A 12,147-nucleotide genomic window follows, 5' to 3' on the forward strand; every position below is an offset into this window, starting at 1 on the left:
AACAGCATTGCTGGACGCCTGAGTTGCACAAGACGCAGATATTCATCAGCGTGGGAAATCTGGTTGGCAAGCTCCGCCAGTTGCACGGGAGGTGCCCCGTCCAGGATATCTCAGCGAAGTTCTTTGGCCCATTTGGAAATGGATTTTGAAACCCAAGTGGAAGCAAAAGCTGGGCATAGAGCCGCTGCAGCCGCTTCAAAGGCTGACTTCGCAAAGGATTCTATAACTCTTTTCGTTAGAATCTTTCAGTGATGCTCCGCGGGACAGTGGAAGCACCGTGTTGGTGGACAGCCTGGAAACAGGGGGATCCACCGAGGGAGAGACCGTCCAATTGGCGCTAAGTTCAGGAGAAAAAGGATATAACACACCCAGGCGTTTTCCCCTCTGAAAACGTCTGGTCGGATTCGCTCTCTCTCTCTGGACATGATTTCCTCGAATTCACGATGAGCAGCAAAAAACTTGGGAGGTGATTTAGCCCGTCTAAACGAAACCGCCTGATCTGCGGATTCCGTAGAGGGATCCTTGATGCCACAGGTCTGGTTTACAGCTCCAATGAGATTCTGGACCATATCCCTCATGGTGGCGATTTGGTTAGAATCCAGCTCCGAAATATCCTCCGAGGGCGCATCAGAGAACGCCTCGCCTGACTCAGGGAAGGAGGATCGGGAGGACGCCGACCGCATAGGAGGACCGTGTGGCGAGATGGAGCGAGAAGAGGACTCAGACCGTCGTTCCTGTCTGGACCTTTTGTGGCTTGTCATGGAGGGCTCGGACGGAGGCTCCTGCGACCCGCTAGCTACTGCGGGGGTCTGCAGAGATAATCGATCCAGCACGGAAACCAGAGTTTGAAACACCCGTGTTAGATTGGCCACCGATTGTGACAGAGGAAGCCCAGCCTGGGATGGGGGTATCACTCTCGGGCGGATCGGCAGGGGGATCCTGGGCGGTTGGAACAATCGGGTTGCTGCAGGCCTGACAGAGTGGAGAGAACTGACCTGAGGGAAAGGTCTGAAGAGAATGCCAGAGGGTTATGGGACAGTGGGAGCAGAGGTAAGTCTGCAGTTGCAGAGCCACTCACGGTTGACGAAATACCAGATGGAAGACGCAGCCCAGGTCGTGGTCCCTCAGGGAAGGTTGGAAGGAACGCTTTTCCCTTCTGGATGTGCAGCAGTCCAGCCAGGTGAATCCGAACCCCCAGTAAGCCCCTGTAGCACACCGATATCAGGGACGTGCGTGCCAGGAGTACAAAGATGGCGTCGGTGGGCGGAGCAACGCCTCATGCCGAGGTGGGGATGTTCGGCGGGAAAAAAGCCCGCCCGAGTAAAGGGGAAGTGGGCGGAGCGGCGTCGCCGGAAATAGGCCCCGGGAAAAGCCGGGGCCTAAATTAGAAGCCGGCGACCGCCGGAGAAGCACCGCTGTGCAGGCGCTGCCCAAAATTAAAGGCTGAAGACACAAAAGAGAATAGTAAAACCAAAAACACTCAGTTTGAAAAAATGTTGCAGTAATCCGCAAGTGCTAGTAAAAGATGTAAAAAACAGGGTATTTGGTTGATACGTTTTTTGCAAAAAATGTATACTAAGCTGCTCTACCAATCTTCACGGTATACCCTTATCAGAGCAGTCCTAACTAATGTATGCAATCCCTATCTGATGTATTTAAAAACCTGATCATCTGTATATAACCTGTGTGAACAGGGTTCAGAGAGGAAAAATCCATGTGTGCATACAGGGTAGAACAGCTTTTGTGCAGATAGCCCAAGAGGAGTGGTGGAACTCCCCAGTCTTGTAGACACAAGAGAACAATTATGGAAAAATGTTCCTGTTTCCAAAATTAAAGGCGCGGCAGCCTGCAGGCCGCCGCATACACGGGGAGCGCTGCTGCCGGTGGGCGTAACACCGGAAGTAGGCCCCGGAAAAAGCCAGGACCGGACTTCTAAGCACGCTTGTGTGCTAGGCTCTTGGTCCTGGAGAGGGATCTATGAGGATACGGGGTGGCAGTACACGCCGTACTCATAGTCCGCCTTGTGGGACTACAGGTGTGACTGTTCACCCTGTATCCCTCCGGAAAAACCTGAAAAGAAACGACGCACATTGAGGTACATAAGGGTCTAATGAAAGACCCGTGTCCACCTCCTACTGACACTAAGCTAAACTGAAGAGTATAATGCCAGTCGGTGGGGTGTACACTGCAGAGGAGGAGCTAACTTTTTTATTTGCATAGTGTCAGCCTCCTAGTGGCAGCAGCATACACCCATAGTTCCTGTGTCCCCCAATGAGAGGCGATAAAGAAAAAGCAAAATTAAGCCATTTTACAGCCTTTCACAACTTTCTCAGTTGCTTAATTGGACGGACACAGGATACCATATCCAATTGATTGGCCTTTTTCTCAGAGTTCATCTGCAGAAAACTGTACTCTTGCTGCCAGAATCCCTCATAGATTACACCCAAATAATGTTAGCCGGTATTACGGGGACACTCTGATCAGCCTCATTAATGAGAACATGATGCTTTCTTTTTTAATATTCCATACAAGTCTACCATGGTAACCGCAGCTCTCACCTGATACACAGTCATGCATGCTCTCAGCGTCTAACACCTTGCATTCTTCTGTCCATCGAGTCAAAGCGGTAGGAATACTGGAAAGAGTGCCTTCAGGAGAAAAATAAAAACACAGAATGTGTACTGAGCAACTATATAACAAAGGACAAAAAGAGAAAAAAAGTTACCAAATGCATATTTCCAGAGTCACTTACCGGCCTGACTGGTAGCGGTGCTCTGATCATGGAAAAAGTCATCCAGCAGCTCATCATCAGAGCGAGCGATAATGTGGACGTCATCATTACCAACTAGGAGACGTGCACGGCCACGGCTTTGTAGGGGAAGGCTGCTGCTTAATTGTAGAATGTCTGCGGCAGCTGAAGGGCCGAGCAACCTGAGTGATTAAATGGTATGAATAAATAAGTAGCAACAACAACATTAAGACCACCGTATAATCTCCAGGTTTCGCTCACCTCTGCAGTATTAAAGGTGGGTTTGGTTGCCTGTTCCCAGGATAGTGAACGTGAATGGTGTGGCCAGCGTTCGCAGTGATCTGTCGAAGAGTACGCTGGCTTCTTCCAATGCCCTGTGCCAGGCGGGTTGTGGACGTACCGCTGCCCAACGTGAGAGATCCGTGGTCCGCATGGCGCACCATTAAAGGATGAGTGGCAGGGATGTTACCAGGCGAAGGAGGAATGTCGGCTGTATGAAGAAAAGATGGTTAAATCTACTTACTAAGCGTACCTGATGAAAACACACGAAAAAAAACTAATAATTTATAACACAAAAGTGTGAAATCTATAACTCTTACTGGCATTGGAGAACATGTTATCAAACTCTATAATCAGATCATCCTCTCGGTCAAATCTCTCAAAGCGCACAAGGGGAGATGCATTCATATCAGGGTAATCCTCATCCAGCTCCATTTCAGAACAATCATCATCATCGTCTTCATCTCCCTCCTCACCCTCTTCGTCATCCTAAAAAAACGAAACAAACATACTACTTGCACAGCATTGCTTTTTAAACTTTATACCATCAAGGCACTGTGACAAAAGGGGAAAGTCCATTAAATAAGAAAGTGATTCTGTCCTCAAAGAATCGCACAACACACCTGATCATCTTCATCTTCCTCCTCCTCTTCCTCCTCCTCTTGACTGTCATCTTCATCATCATTGCTGCCACTGCTGTCCTCTTCCTGCGTGTGTTCTTCTTCATCCTCCGGGTCTAGGATGTTCATAGAATCTATCATAGGAAATGGGGAAAGTGATAATGGAGGCAAAACTACATGAAATAACATCTTTTGGACACCATTCCTAGCAAAAACAAGCAGAAAATCATGGAATCCCATGGCTTTGTGCCGGGTCTCATACCTTCTCTATTGGCCTGAAGCGTAGAGGCTTGGCTCAAGTTTGTAGGAGCCTCATCCATTAGTACATCCTCCTGCGATTCATCTTCCCCCACACGACTTCCTATAAGAAAGGACATGAGTCAGTAAGCAGGTTCAGAAAACAAACAACATTCTAACAAATCAGCGGTAGATTTAGATTTGTGTGTGGCCAAGACAACCTCTTTCTGCGAGTTGTGAATGTTAGAGACCCCCAGTTCAGGACCATTCTGCATGAACGAGAACTGCAGAGAGATTCCCCCTTACCCCTAAATGATCTAACTCACAAGCGTACTGCAGATACAGCCCATTGACTTTCCATAGGTATATTATAAAAAGGACTTGCTGCTAGGATTTATCCCAGAATTAGTACTAAAAGGGAATCTAAGCAGGTTTTGCTATGTAATCAGAGAGCAGGATGGTGTAGGGGCTGGGACCCCGATTCCAGCAATGTGTCACTCACTAAAGGTTCCTCTACACAATAGTATAAAGTTAGTCAAACCCGCAGATTTCAGCCAGACAGACCATCTGGTTTATGGAAGCTCTTGACTCTACTCCGTCAGATGATCTTAGCTGAAAATTTAACATCCAATTCTTTTGTTTTCAGGGTAAATGGGTGGGAATAAGGCCATGGCTTTCTTCTATACCCAAGAAGAAAACACGTGTGTAGTGAAACATGTACCGTATATACTCGAGTATAAGCCGAGATTTTCAGCCCATTTTTTTGGGCTGAAAGTCCCCCTCTCGGCTTATACTCGAGTCATATACCCGGGTGTCAGCAGGGGAGGGGCAGCGGGGGCTGTGTAATCATACTTACCTGCTCCCAGCGCGGTCCCTGCAGTCCCTGGCTTCTCCGGCGCTGTAGATTCTTCCTGCACTGAGCGGTCACATGGCACCGCTCATTACAGAAATGAATAGGCAGCTCCACCCCCATAGGGGAGGAGCCGCATATTCATTGCTGTAAATGATCGGTGCCAAGTGACCGCTCAATTACAGGAAGAATCTGCAGCGCCGGAGGAGCCAGGGACTGCAGGGACCGCGCCGCAGCAGGTAAGGGGAGCGCAGCGCTATAATTACCTGCTCCTCGCTCCGGTACGGCTCCGTCTGCAGCGTCCTCTAGCAGTGACGCTCAGGTTAGAGGGCGCTGTGACATAGTCAGTGCGCGCCCTCTGCTGAGCGTCAGTGCTGGAGACAGAGCCGCAGAGGAGCAGGTAATTATTGAAAGCGCCGGCGTCCTGAGAAGAGAGGTGAGTATGTGATTTTATTTTTTTTTTATGGCAGCACCAGCAGCATTCTAAGGAGCACCTATGGGGCCATAAAGGTGCAGAGCATATAAGGGGCACAGCATTATAAGGAGCACCTATGGGGCCATAAAGGTGCAGAGCATATATGGGGCACAGCATTATAAGGAGCACCTATGGGGCCATAAAGGTGCAGAGCATAAATGGGGCACAGCATTATAAGGAGCATCTATGGGGCCATAAAGGTGCAGAGCATATATGGGGCACAGCATTATAAGGAGCACCTATGGGGCCATAAAGGTGCAGAGCATATATGGGGCACAGCATTATAAGGAGCACCTATGGGGCCATAAAGGTGCAGAGCATAAATGGGGCACAGCATTATAAGGAGCATCTATGGGGCCATAAAGGTGCAGAGCATAAATGGGGCACAGCATTATAAGGAGCATCTATGGGGCCATAATCAACGGTGCAGAGCATTCTATATAGCACAGTTGTATATGGAGCATCTATGGGGCAATAATGAACGGTATGGAGCATCTATTTTTATTTTTGAAATTCACCGGGAAATGCTGCATTTTCTACCCTAGGCTTATACTCGAGTCAATAAGTTTTCCCAGTTTTTTGTGGCAAAATTAGGGGGGTCGGCTTATACTCTAGTATATACGGTATATATATGTGTGCAGTGAACTATGTATAGGTTTATTGTGTGATTAGTAATAATGTAACATCTGTCCTGAAGGCTGCAGGTCTCACCCAGGTGTTAGGCTGCCATCACACTAGCAGTATTTGGTCAGAATTTTACATCAGTATTTGTAGCCAAAACCAGGAGTGGGTGATAAATACAGAAGTGGTGCATATGTTTCTATTATACTTTCTTTATCGCCTCTCATTGGGGGACACAGGAACTATGGGTGTATGCTGCTGCCACTAGGAGGCTGACACTATGCAAATAAAAAAGTTAGCTCCTCCTCTGCAGTGTGCACCCTACCGACTGGCATTATACTCTTCAGTTTAGCTTAGTGTCAGTAGGAGGTGGACACGGGTCTTTCATTAGACCCTTATCTACCTCAATGTGCGTCGTTTCTTTTCAGGTTTTCCGGAAGGGATACAGGGTGAAGAGTCACACCTGTAGTCCCACAAGGCGGACTATGAGTACGGCGTGTACTGCCACCCCGTATCCTCATAGATCCCTCAGCAGGACCAAGAGCCTGGCACACAAGCGTGCTCAGAAGTCCGGTCCTGGCCCGTCCCCCACCCACTCGCCTACCAGAGCCTGTCGGTCGTAGGAGACGAGGACGTCCATCACAGCTCCTATGGACGTCTGATACCTTCTCAAGGTTAGTAGCAGACGACGGGGGATTTTACTAGGTGAGTATTTCTAAAGGTGTTCCCAGGACTCAGCGCGGGGTCATCGCTGCATTTGCAGCACTTTCCCCGTTCCCTGCGCTGTGGCTCTTTCTGACGTGGCTTTTTATCTGCCAGCCGCGCTACCTTTCCATGCCCCACCGCGTTCCTCCAGCGGTCGCCGTTCTTCCTTCAGGCCCCGGCCTCCCGGGGCCTGCTTGCGGCACACTCCTGCCTGCAGCTTTTCCCTCAGCGGTCGCTGGCTCCTAATTTAGGCCCCGGCCTTTCCCGGGGCCTACTTGCGGCGTACCACCTGCCCTCAGCGTTCCCCCCTCAGAGTTCTATGCGGCGGCCGCTCAGGCGTCGCTCACCTCCACAGCCAGCACCGTTGCTTCCCTCGGTCGCCGGCGCCTAATTTAGGCCCCGGCTTTTCCGGGGCCTACTCCGGCGACTTCACTGGCGGCAGCGCTCCCTCTCTTAAATGCGGCGGATGCCGCGCTGCTCTGCCGGGCAGCGTCTGCGCCACAGGGATCTTCTCTCCGGTCACCGGCTCCTAATTTAGGCCCCGGCTTTTCCGGGGCCTACTCCGGCGACTCTTAACCGGCGGCAGCGCTCTCTGCTTCATGCGGCGGCTTCCGCGCCGCTCTGCCGGGCAGTGTCTGAGCCGCGGGGGTTCTTCTCAGCGGGCACCGGCTTCTAATATAGGCCCCGGCTTTCCCGGGGCCTACTTCCGGTGCCGCGCTCCGCCCACTTCCTTTTTCATCGGGCGGGCTTTCTCCCGCCCGACAATCTGTGCCCTGCTTTTCCCCACCCACCGGCACCATCTCGACTGGCTCCGCCCCTTCCTCCACGCCGGCTGCCGGACACTCAGGGCACGAGTTTTTCTCTATCGTGCCACACACCTGCGCCGGAGAACTCCGCAGAGCGATCCTTTCTGGGGGCACAGCACACCATCTGCACCGGAGATCCACAGCATCTTCCTACAGGCCTACAGCATCCTGGTATCTGTGCTTTTCGTCTGCCGTGAGTAGCTCTGCACTGCAGACTGACACCCCCCTCTGCCCCACTGTCCCCTAACCCTGTGGCATTTTCTTCAGGGACCTTTGCAAATGTCTAACTCTAAGGGGGTCCTCCTACTTCTTCCTCTTCTGCCTCCGCTCTGTCAGGCTCTGCAGCAACCCGATTGTTCCCAACCGCTCCCAAGATCCCCCGGCCGATCCGCCCGAGAGTGATACCCCCATCCCAGGCTGGGCTTCCTCTCTGTCCCAATCGGTGGCCGATCTAACTCTGGCGTCTCAAACTTTGGTGTCCGTGCTGGATCGGTTACCCCTGCAGACCTTGCAGTAGCCAGCGGGTCGCAGGAAGCTCCGTCCGAGCCCTCCATTGCTAGCCGCAAAAGGTCCAGACAGGAACGCCGGTCTGAGTCCTCTTCTCGCTCCATCTCGCCACTCGGTCCTCCTCTGCGGTCGGCGTCCTCCCGATCCTCCTCCCCTGAGTCAGGCGAGGCGTTCTCTGATGCGCCTTCGGAGCATGTTTCGGAGTTGGATTCCAACCAGATCGCTACCATGAGGGATGGTTCAGAATCTCATTGGAGCGATAAATCTAACCTGTGTGGCATCAAGGAGTCCTCTACGGAACCCGCAGACTAGGCGGTTTCGTTTAGATGGGCTAAACCACCTTCCAAGTTTTTCGCTCCTCACCCGGAATTCGAGGAGATTATGACCAGAGAAAGAGAGAACCCGACCAGACTCTTTCAGAGAGGAAAGCGACTTGGCGTTTTATATCTCTTTTCTCCGGAGCTCACCGCTAATTGGACGGTTTCTCCCTTGGGGGATCCTCCGGTTTCTAGACTATCCAACACGGTCCTCCCACTGTCCGGCGGAACATCTCTGAAGGATTCTAAACGATAGTCTTAGAATCTTTCGAGAAGTCAGCCTTTGAAGCTGCCGCAGCCAGTCTTTGCCCGGCCTTTGCTTCCACTTGGGTTTCTAAATCCATATCCAAATGGGCCAAACAGCTCCGTCAGGGCATTCTGAACGGGGTTCCTTCCAGACAGCTGGCAGGACTTGCCAACCAGATTTCTCACGCGGGTGAATATCTGGTCTCAGCCTATCTGGACGCCGCGTCTTGTGCGGCTCAGGCGTCCAGCAATGCGGTTGCCATCCGCCGGACCGTTTGGCTTAAGGCCTGGCAGGCGGATTTGTCCTCTAAAAAGTCCCTTACCAGCCTGCCTTTTCAGGGGTCTCGTCCTTTTTGGTTCTAAGCTGGACCAAATCATTAAGGACGCTACTGGGGGCACAGGCTCCCTTCTCCCCCAGGCCAAGCCTCGTCGCCTCTCCTTTAGACGTCAATTTCGGTCTTTTCGGCCTTTTCGTCGCTTCGCGGCATCAAACTCCTTCTCCCAGCAGCATCAAAGGCCACAGGCACGCCAAGAGAAGAAGGCGGCATCCTTTAGGCCCACTCCTTCCTGGCGTCCTCGCTACTCCCAGGGTAGACCCTCCAGGACTGGAAGAACCACCTCGGCCTGACTTTCGGCTAGTCGACATCCCACCTCCCCGGCTGGGCGGCCGTCTCCTCTTCTTCAGGGACGTCTGGATCTCCTCAGTAGAGGACGCATGGGTCAGAGAAGTTGTATCCTCGGATACAAGATAAAGTACGTTTCTCGACCCCGGGATCGATTCTTAGAATCCCGAACTCCAAGAGATCCCGCTTTAGTTCCAGGTTTCTTTGCAGCCATCACTTCTCTCCTCAAAGCCGGGGTAATTGTTCCCGTCCCAGAAAAAGAGCGGTTCACAGGTTTCTATTCCAACCTTTTTGTGGTACCGAAAAAAAAAAAAAGAAAAAAAACGGCAGGGTGCGTCCCATTCTGGACCTCAAATTACTGAACAGGAGAGTTTGTCTGAAGCACTTCAGGATTGAATCCCTTCGTTCAGTAATTGCTTCCATGGAGGCTCAGGAATTTCTGTGTTCCATAGATATTCAGGACGCATACCTCCACGTTCCGATATTTCCGGGACATCACCGAGACCTGCGGTTTGCAGTGCTTCAGGAACATTTTCAGTTTGTCGCCCTGCCGTTCGGTCTTGCAACCGCCCCAAGAGTTTTCATGAAGATCATGGCGGTGCTGACGGCCATCTTGAGGGTCAGAGGCCTGGTTCTGTTTCCATACCTCGAAGACATCCTCATCAAGGCTCTGTCCTTTTCTCAGGCTCAGGAAAGCCTGTCCATCGTCGACACCCTAGCCCGTTTCGGGTGGCCGGTCAACCGGAAGTAGCCCTGCCTTATTCCTCAACACATCATCTTTCTGGGCGTGCTCTTCGACACTCAGAGGAAGGTCTTTCTTCCCAAAGACAAGAGATCCTTCCAGTCCCTGGCAGGTGTTGATGACGGACGCCAGCCTGCTCGGCTGGGGTGCGGTGTTTCGCCACCTGACTGTACGGGGCCGCTGGTCGGTGCAGGGGGCAACCTTGCTGATCATTGTCCTCGAGATCCGGGCCATTTTTCTGTCCCTTCGTCACTGGAAAAGGATTCTTAGGGGTATTCCAATTCGAATCCAGACGGACAATGCCACGGCGGTGGCATATGTCAACCATCAAGGGGGGCCTCGGAGCTCCTTGGCCGAGGTATCCAAGATCATCCTCTGGGCAGTGGCAACAGTTCCGGCGATATCCGCGGTGCATATCCCCGGCGTGGACAATTGGGCCGCCGATTTCCTCAGCCGCGAGGGCCTCGCGGCAGGGGAATGGTCCTTGCCGGAGGTCTTCCATCAGATTTGTCTTCGATGGGGGACTCCGGACGTGGATCTCACGGCGTCTCGAATGAACAGGAAGGTTCCGCAGTTCATCTCCAGGTCTCGCGATTCTCGCAGTGGGCGTCGACGCTCTGGCCATTCCTTGGTCACAGTTCGTGCTGCCCTACCTGTTCCCACCCCTTCCATTCCTTCCCAGACTGTTGAAGAAGATCAAAGCGGAAGGGGTGCCGGTCATTCTGATCGCCCTGAATTGGCCCAGGAGAGCTTGGTTCGCGGAGCTCGTCAACTTCTCGCGGACGCTCCCTGGCGCCTTCCAGACAGGCCCGATCTGCGGTCTCAGGGTCCGATCTGACACCCGAATTCTCGGTCGCTCCTTTTAACGGCGTGGTTTTTGAGACCGCAGTTCTAGGAGCGTCCGGCCTTTTGGACGGGTGATTCACACCATGATTCAGGCTCGGAAGCCTTCGCCTTCCAGGATCTTCTATTGTACCTGGAAGGCTTACTTCCATTGGTGCGAGTCCAACCGTGTTTCATCTATGTCCTTTTTCCCTGCCTTCCATTTTTGCTTTTCTTCAGGCAGGACTGGATTCGGGCCTGGCCCTTAGTTCCCTGAAGGGCCAGGTCTCTGCGCTTTCCATCCTTTTGTTTTTCAGAAGACTTTAGCTTCCCGACCACAGGTTAAGACCTTTCCTCAAGGAGTGGCCCACGCTGTTCCTCCGTACAGGGCCCCTGTGGATTCATGGGATTTAAACCTGGTACTGGACGTTCTGAGGGTTTCCCCCTGTGAGCCCCTCAGGGAGATTCCCCTGTTAGTCCTATCTTGGAAGGTGGCCTTTCTTGTGGCCATCACTTCTATCCACTGCGTTTCCGAGTTGGCGGCTCTTTCTTGCCGTCCTCCGTTCTTAGTCATCTACCAGGACAAGGTGGTCCTCAGGCCTCCGCCTCTTCCACCTCAACGAGGACATCGTTCTACCTTCCTTTTGTCCAGCTCCAACTCATTCTTTGGAGCGATAGTTGAACAAGCTGGACCTCGTCAGGGCAGTGGGGATCTACCTGGATAGAACGTCCACTTTCCGAGAGACTGATTCTCTTTTCGTCTTTCCTGATGGCCCGCGCAGAGGCCAACCTGCTTCCAAGGCGACTATTGCTCGCTGGATCAGAACTGCAATTCCGGAGGCTTACCGGGTTAAGTACAGAGTGCCCCCTCCTGGGATTAAGGCTCACTCTACCCGGGCAGTCGGCGCCTCCTGGGCGGTGCACCACAGGGCTTCCGCCCTACAGCTTTGCAAGCGGCAACTTGGTCTTCCATCCACACGTTCGCCAAATTTGACAAGGTCCATACCTACGCTTTGGCGGACGCCAGCCTAGGCAGAGGATCTTGCAGGCGGCAGTGGTGAGTCCTCTGGCCTGATGGAAGTCTGTTTTTCCCGCCCTAGGGACTGCTTTGGGACGTCCCATGGTTCCTGTGTCCCCCAATGAGAGGCGATAAAGAAAACAGGATTTTTGGTTGCTTACCGTAAAATCTGTTTCTTGAAGCCTCCATTGGGGGACACAGCTCCCTCCCAATGTTTCTGTTATCTGTTCTATGACTGTTCTCACGTTTTCAGTTCTCAAGTTTGTGGTTATGGTTTTTCAACCTTTTTCCTTTCTCCTACTGCTTTCTCACTAACTGAAGAGTATAATGCCAGTCGGTAGGGTGTACACTGCAGAGGAGGAGCTAACTTTTTTATTTGCATATTGTCAGCCTCCTAGTGGCAGCAGCATACACCCATGGTTCCTGTGTCCCCCAATGGAGGCTTCAAGAAACAGATTTTACAGTAAGCAACCAAAAATCCTGTTTTTCCTCTATTTGTTCCGCTCCTGGTTTTGGCTTACAAATACTGA

The 12,147-nt window shown here is 52.1% G+C and overlaps 1 protein-coding gene across 7 annotated transcripts in view; it reads right to left on the reverse strand.

Moving 5' to 3' along the window:
• The window catches only part of HUWE1 (HECT, UBA and WWE domain containing E3 ubiquitin protein ligase 1), a 114,017-nt gene that overhangs the window by 27,366 nt on the left and 74,504 nt on the right, over positions 1-12,147 (reverse strand). For all 7 annotated transcript variants that reach the window (XM_069748374.1, XM_069748368.1, XM_069748371.1 and 4 more), the window contains 6 exons: positions 3,911-4,009; positions 3,652-3,782; positions 3,349-3,517; positions 3,011-3,239; positions 2,753-2,931; positions 2,559-2,648 (listed from right to left, as the gene is read on the reverse strand). In XM_069748374.1, coding sequence (XP_069604475.1) covers positions 2,559-2,648; positions 2,753-2,931; positions 3,011-3,239; positions 3,349-3,517; positions 3,652-3,782; positions 3,911-4,009 — 897 coding nt within the window. The remainder of the gene's footprint in view (positions 1-2,558; positions 2,649-2,752; positions 2,932-3,010; positions 3,240-3,348; positions 3,518-3,651; positions 3,783-3,910; positions 4,010-12,147) is intronic.

Source organism: Ranitomeya imitator, chromosome 2 (assembly GCF_032444005.1).
Source record: "Ranitomeya imitator isolate aRanImi1 chromosome 2, aRanImi1.pri, whole genome shotgun sequence".
In the NCBI taxonomy this organism is placed as follows: domain Eukaryota; kingdom Metazoa; phylum Chordata; class Amphibia; order Anura; family Dendrobatidae; genus Ranitomeya; species Ranitomeya imitator.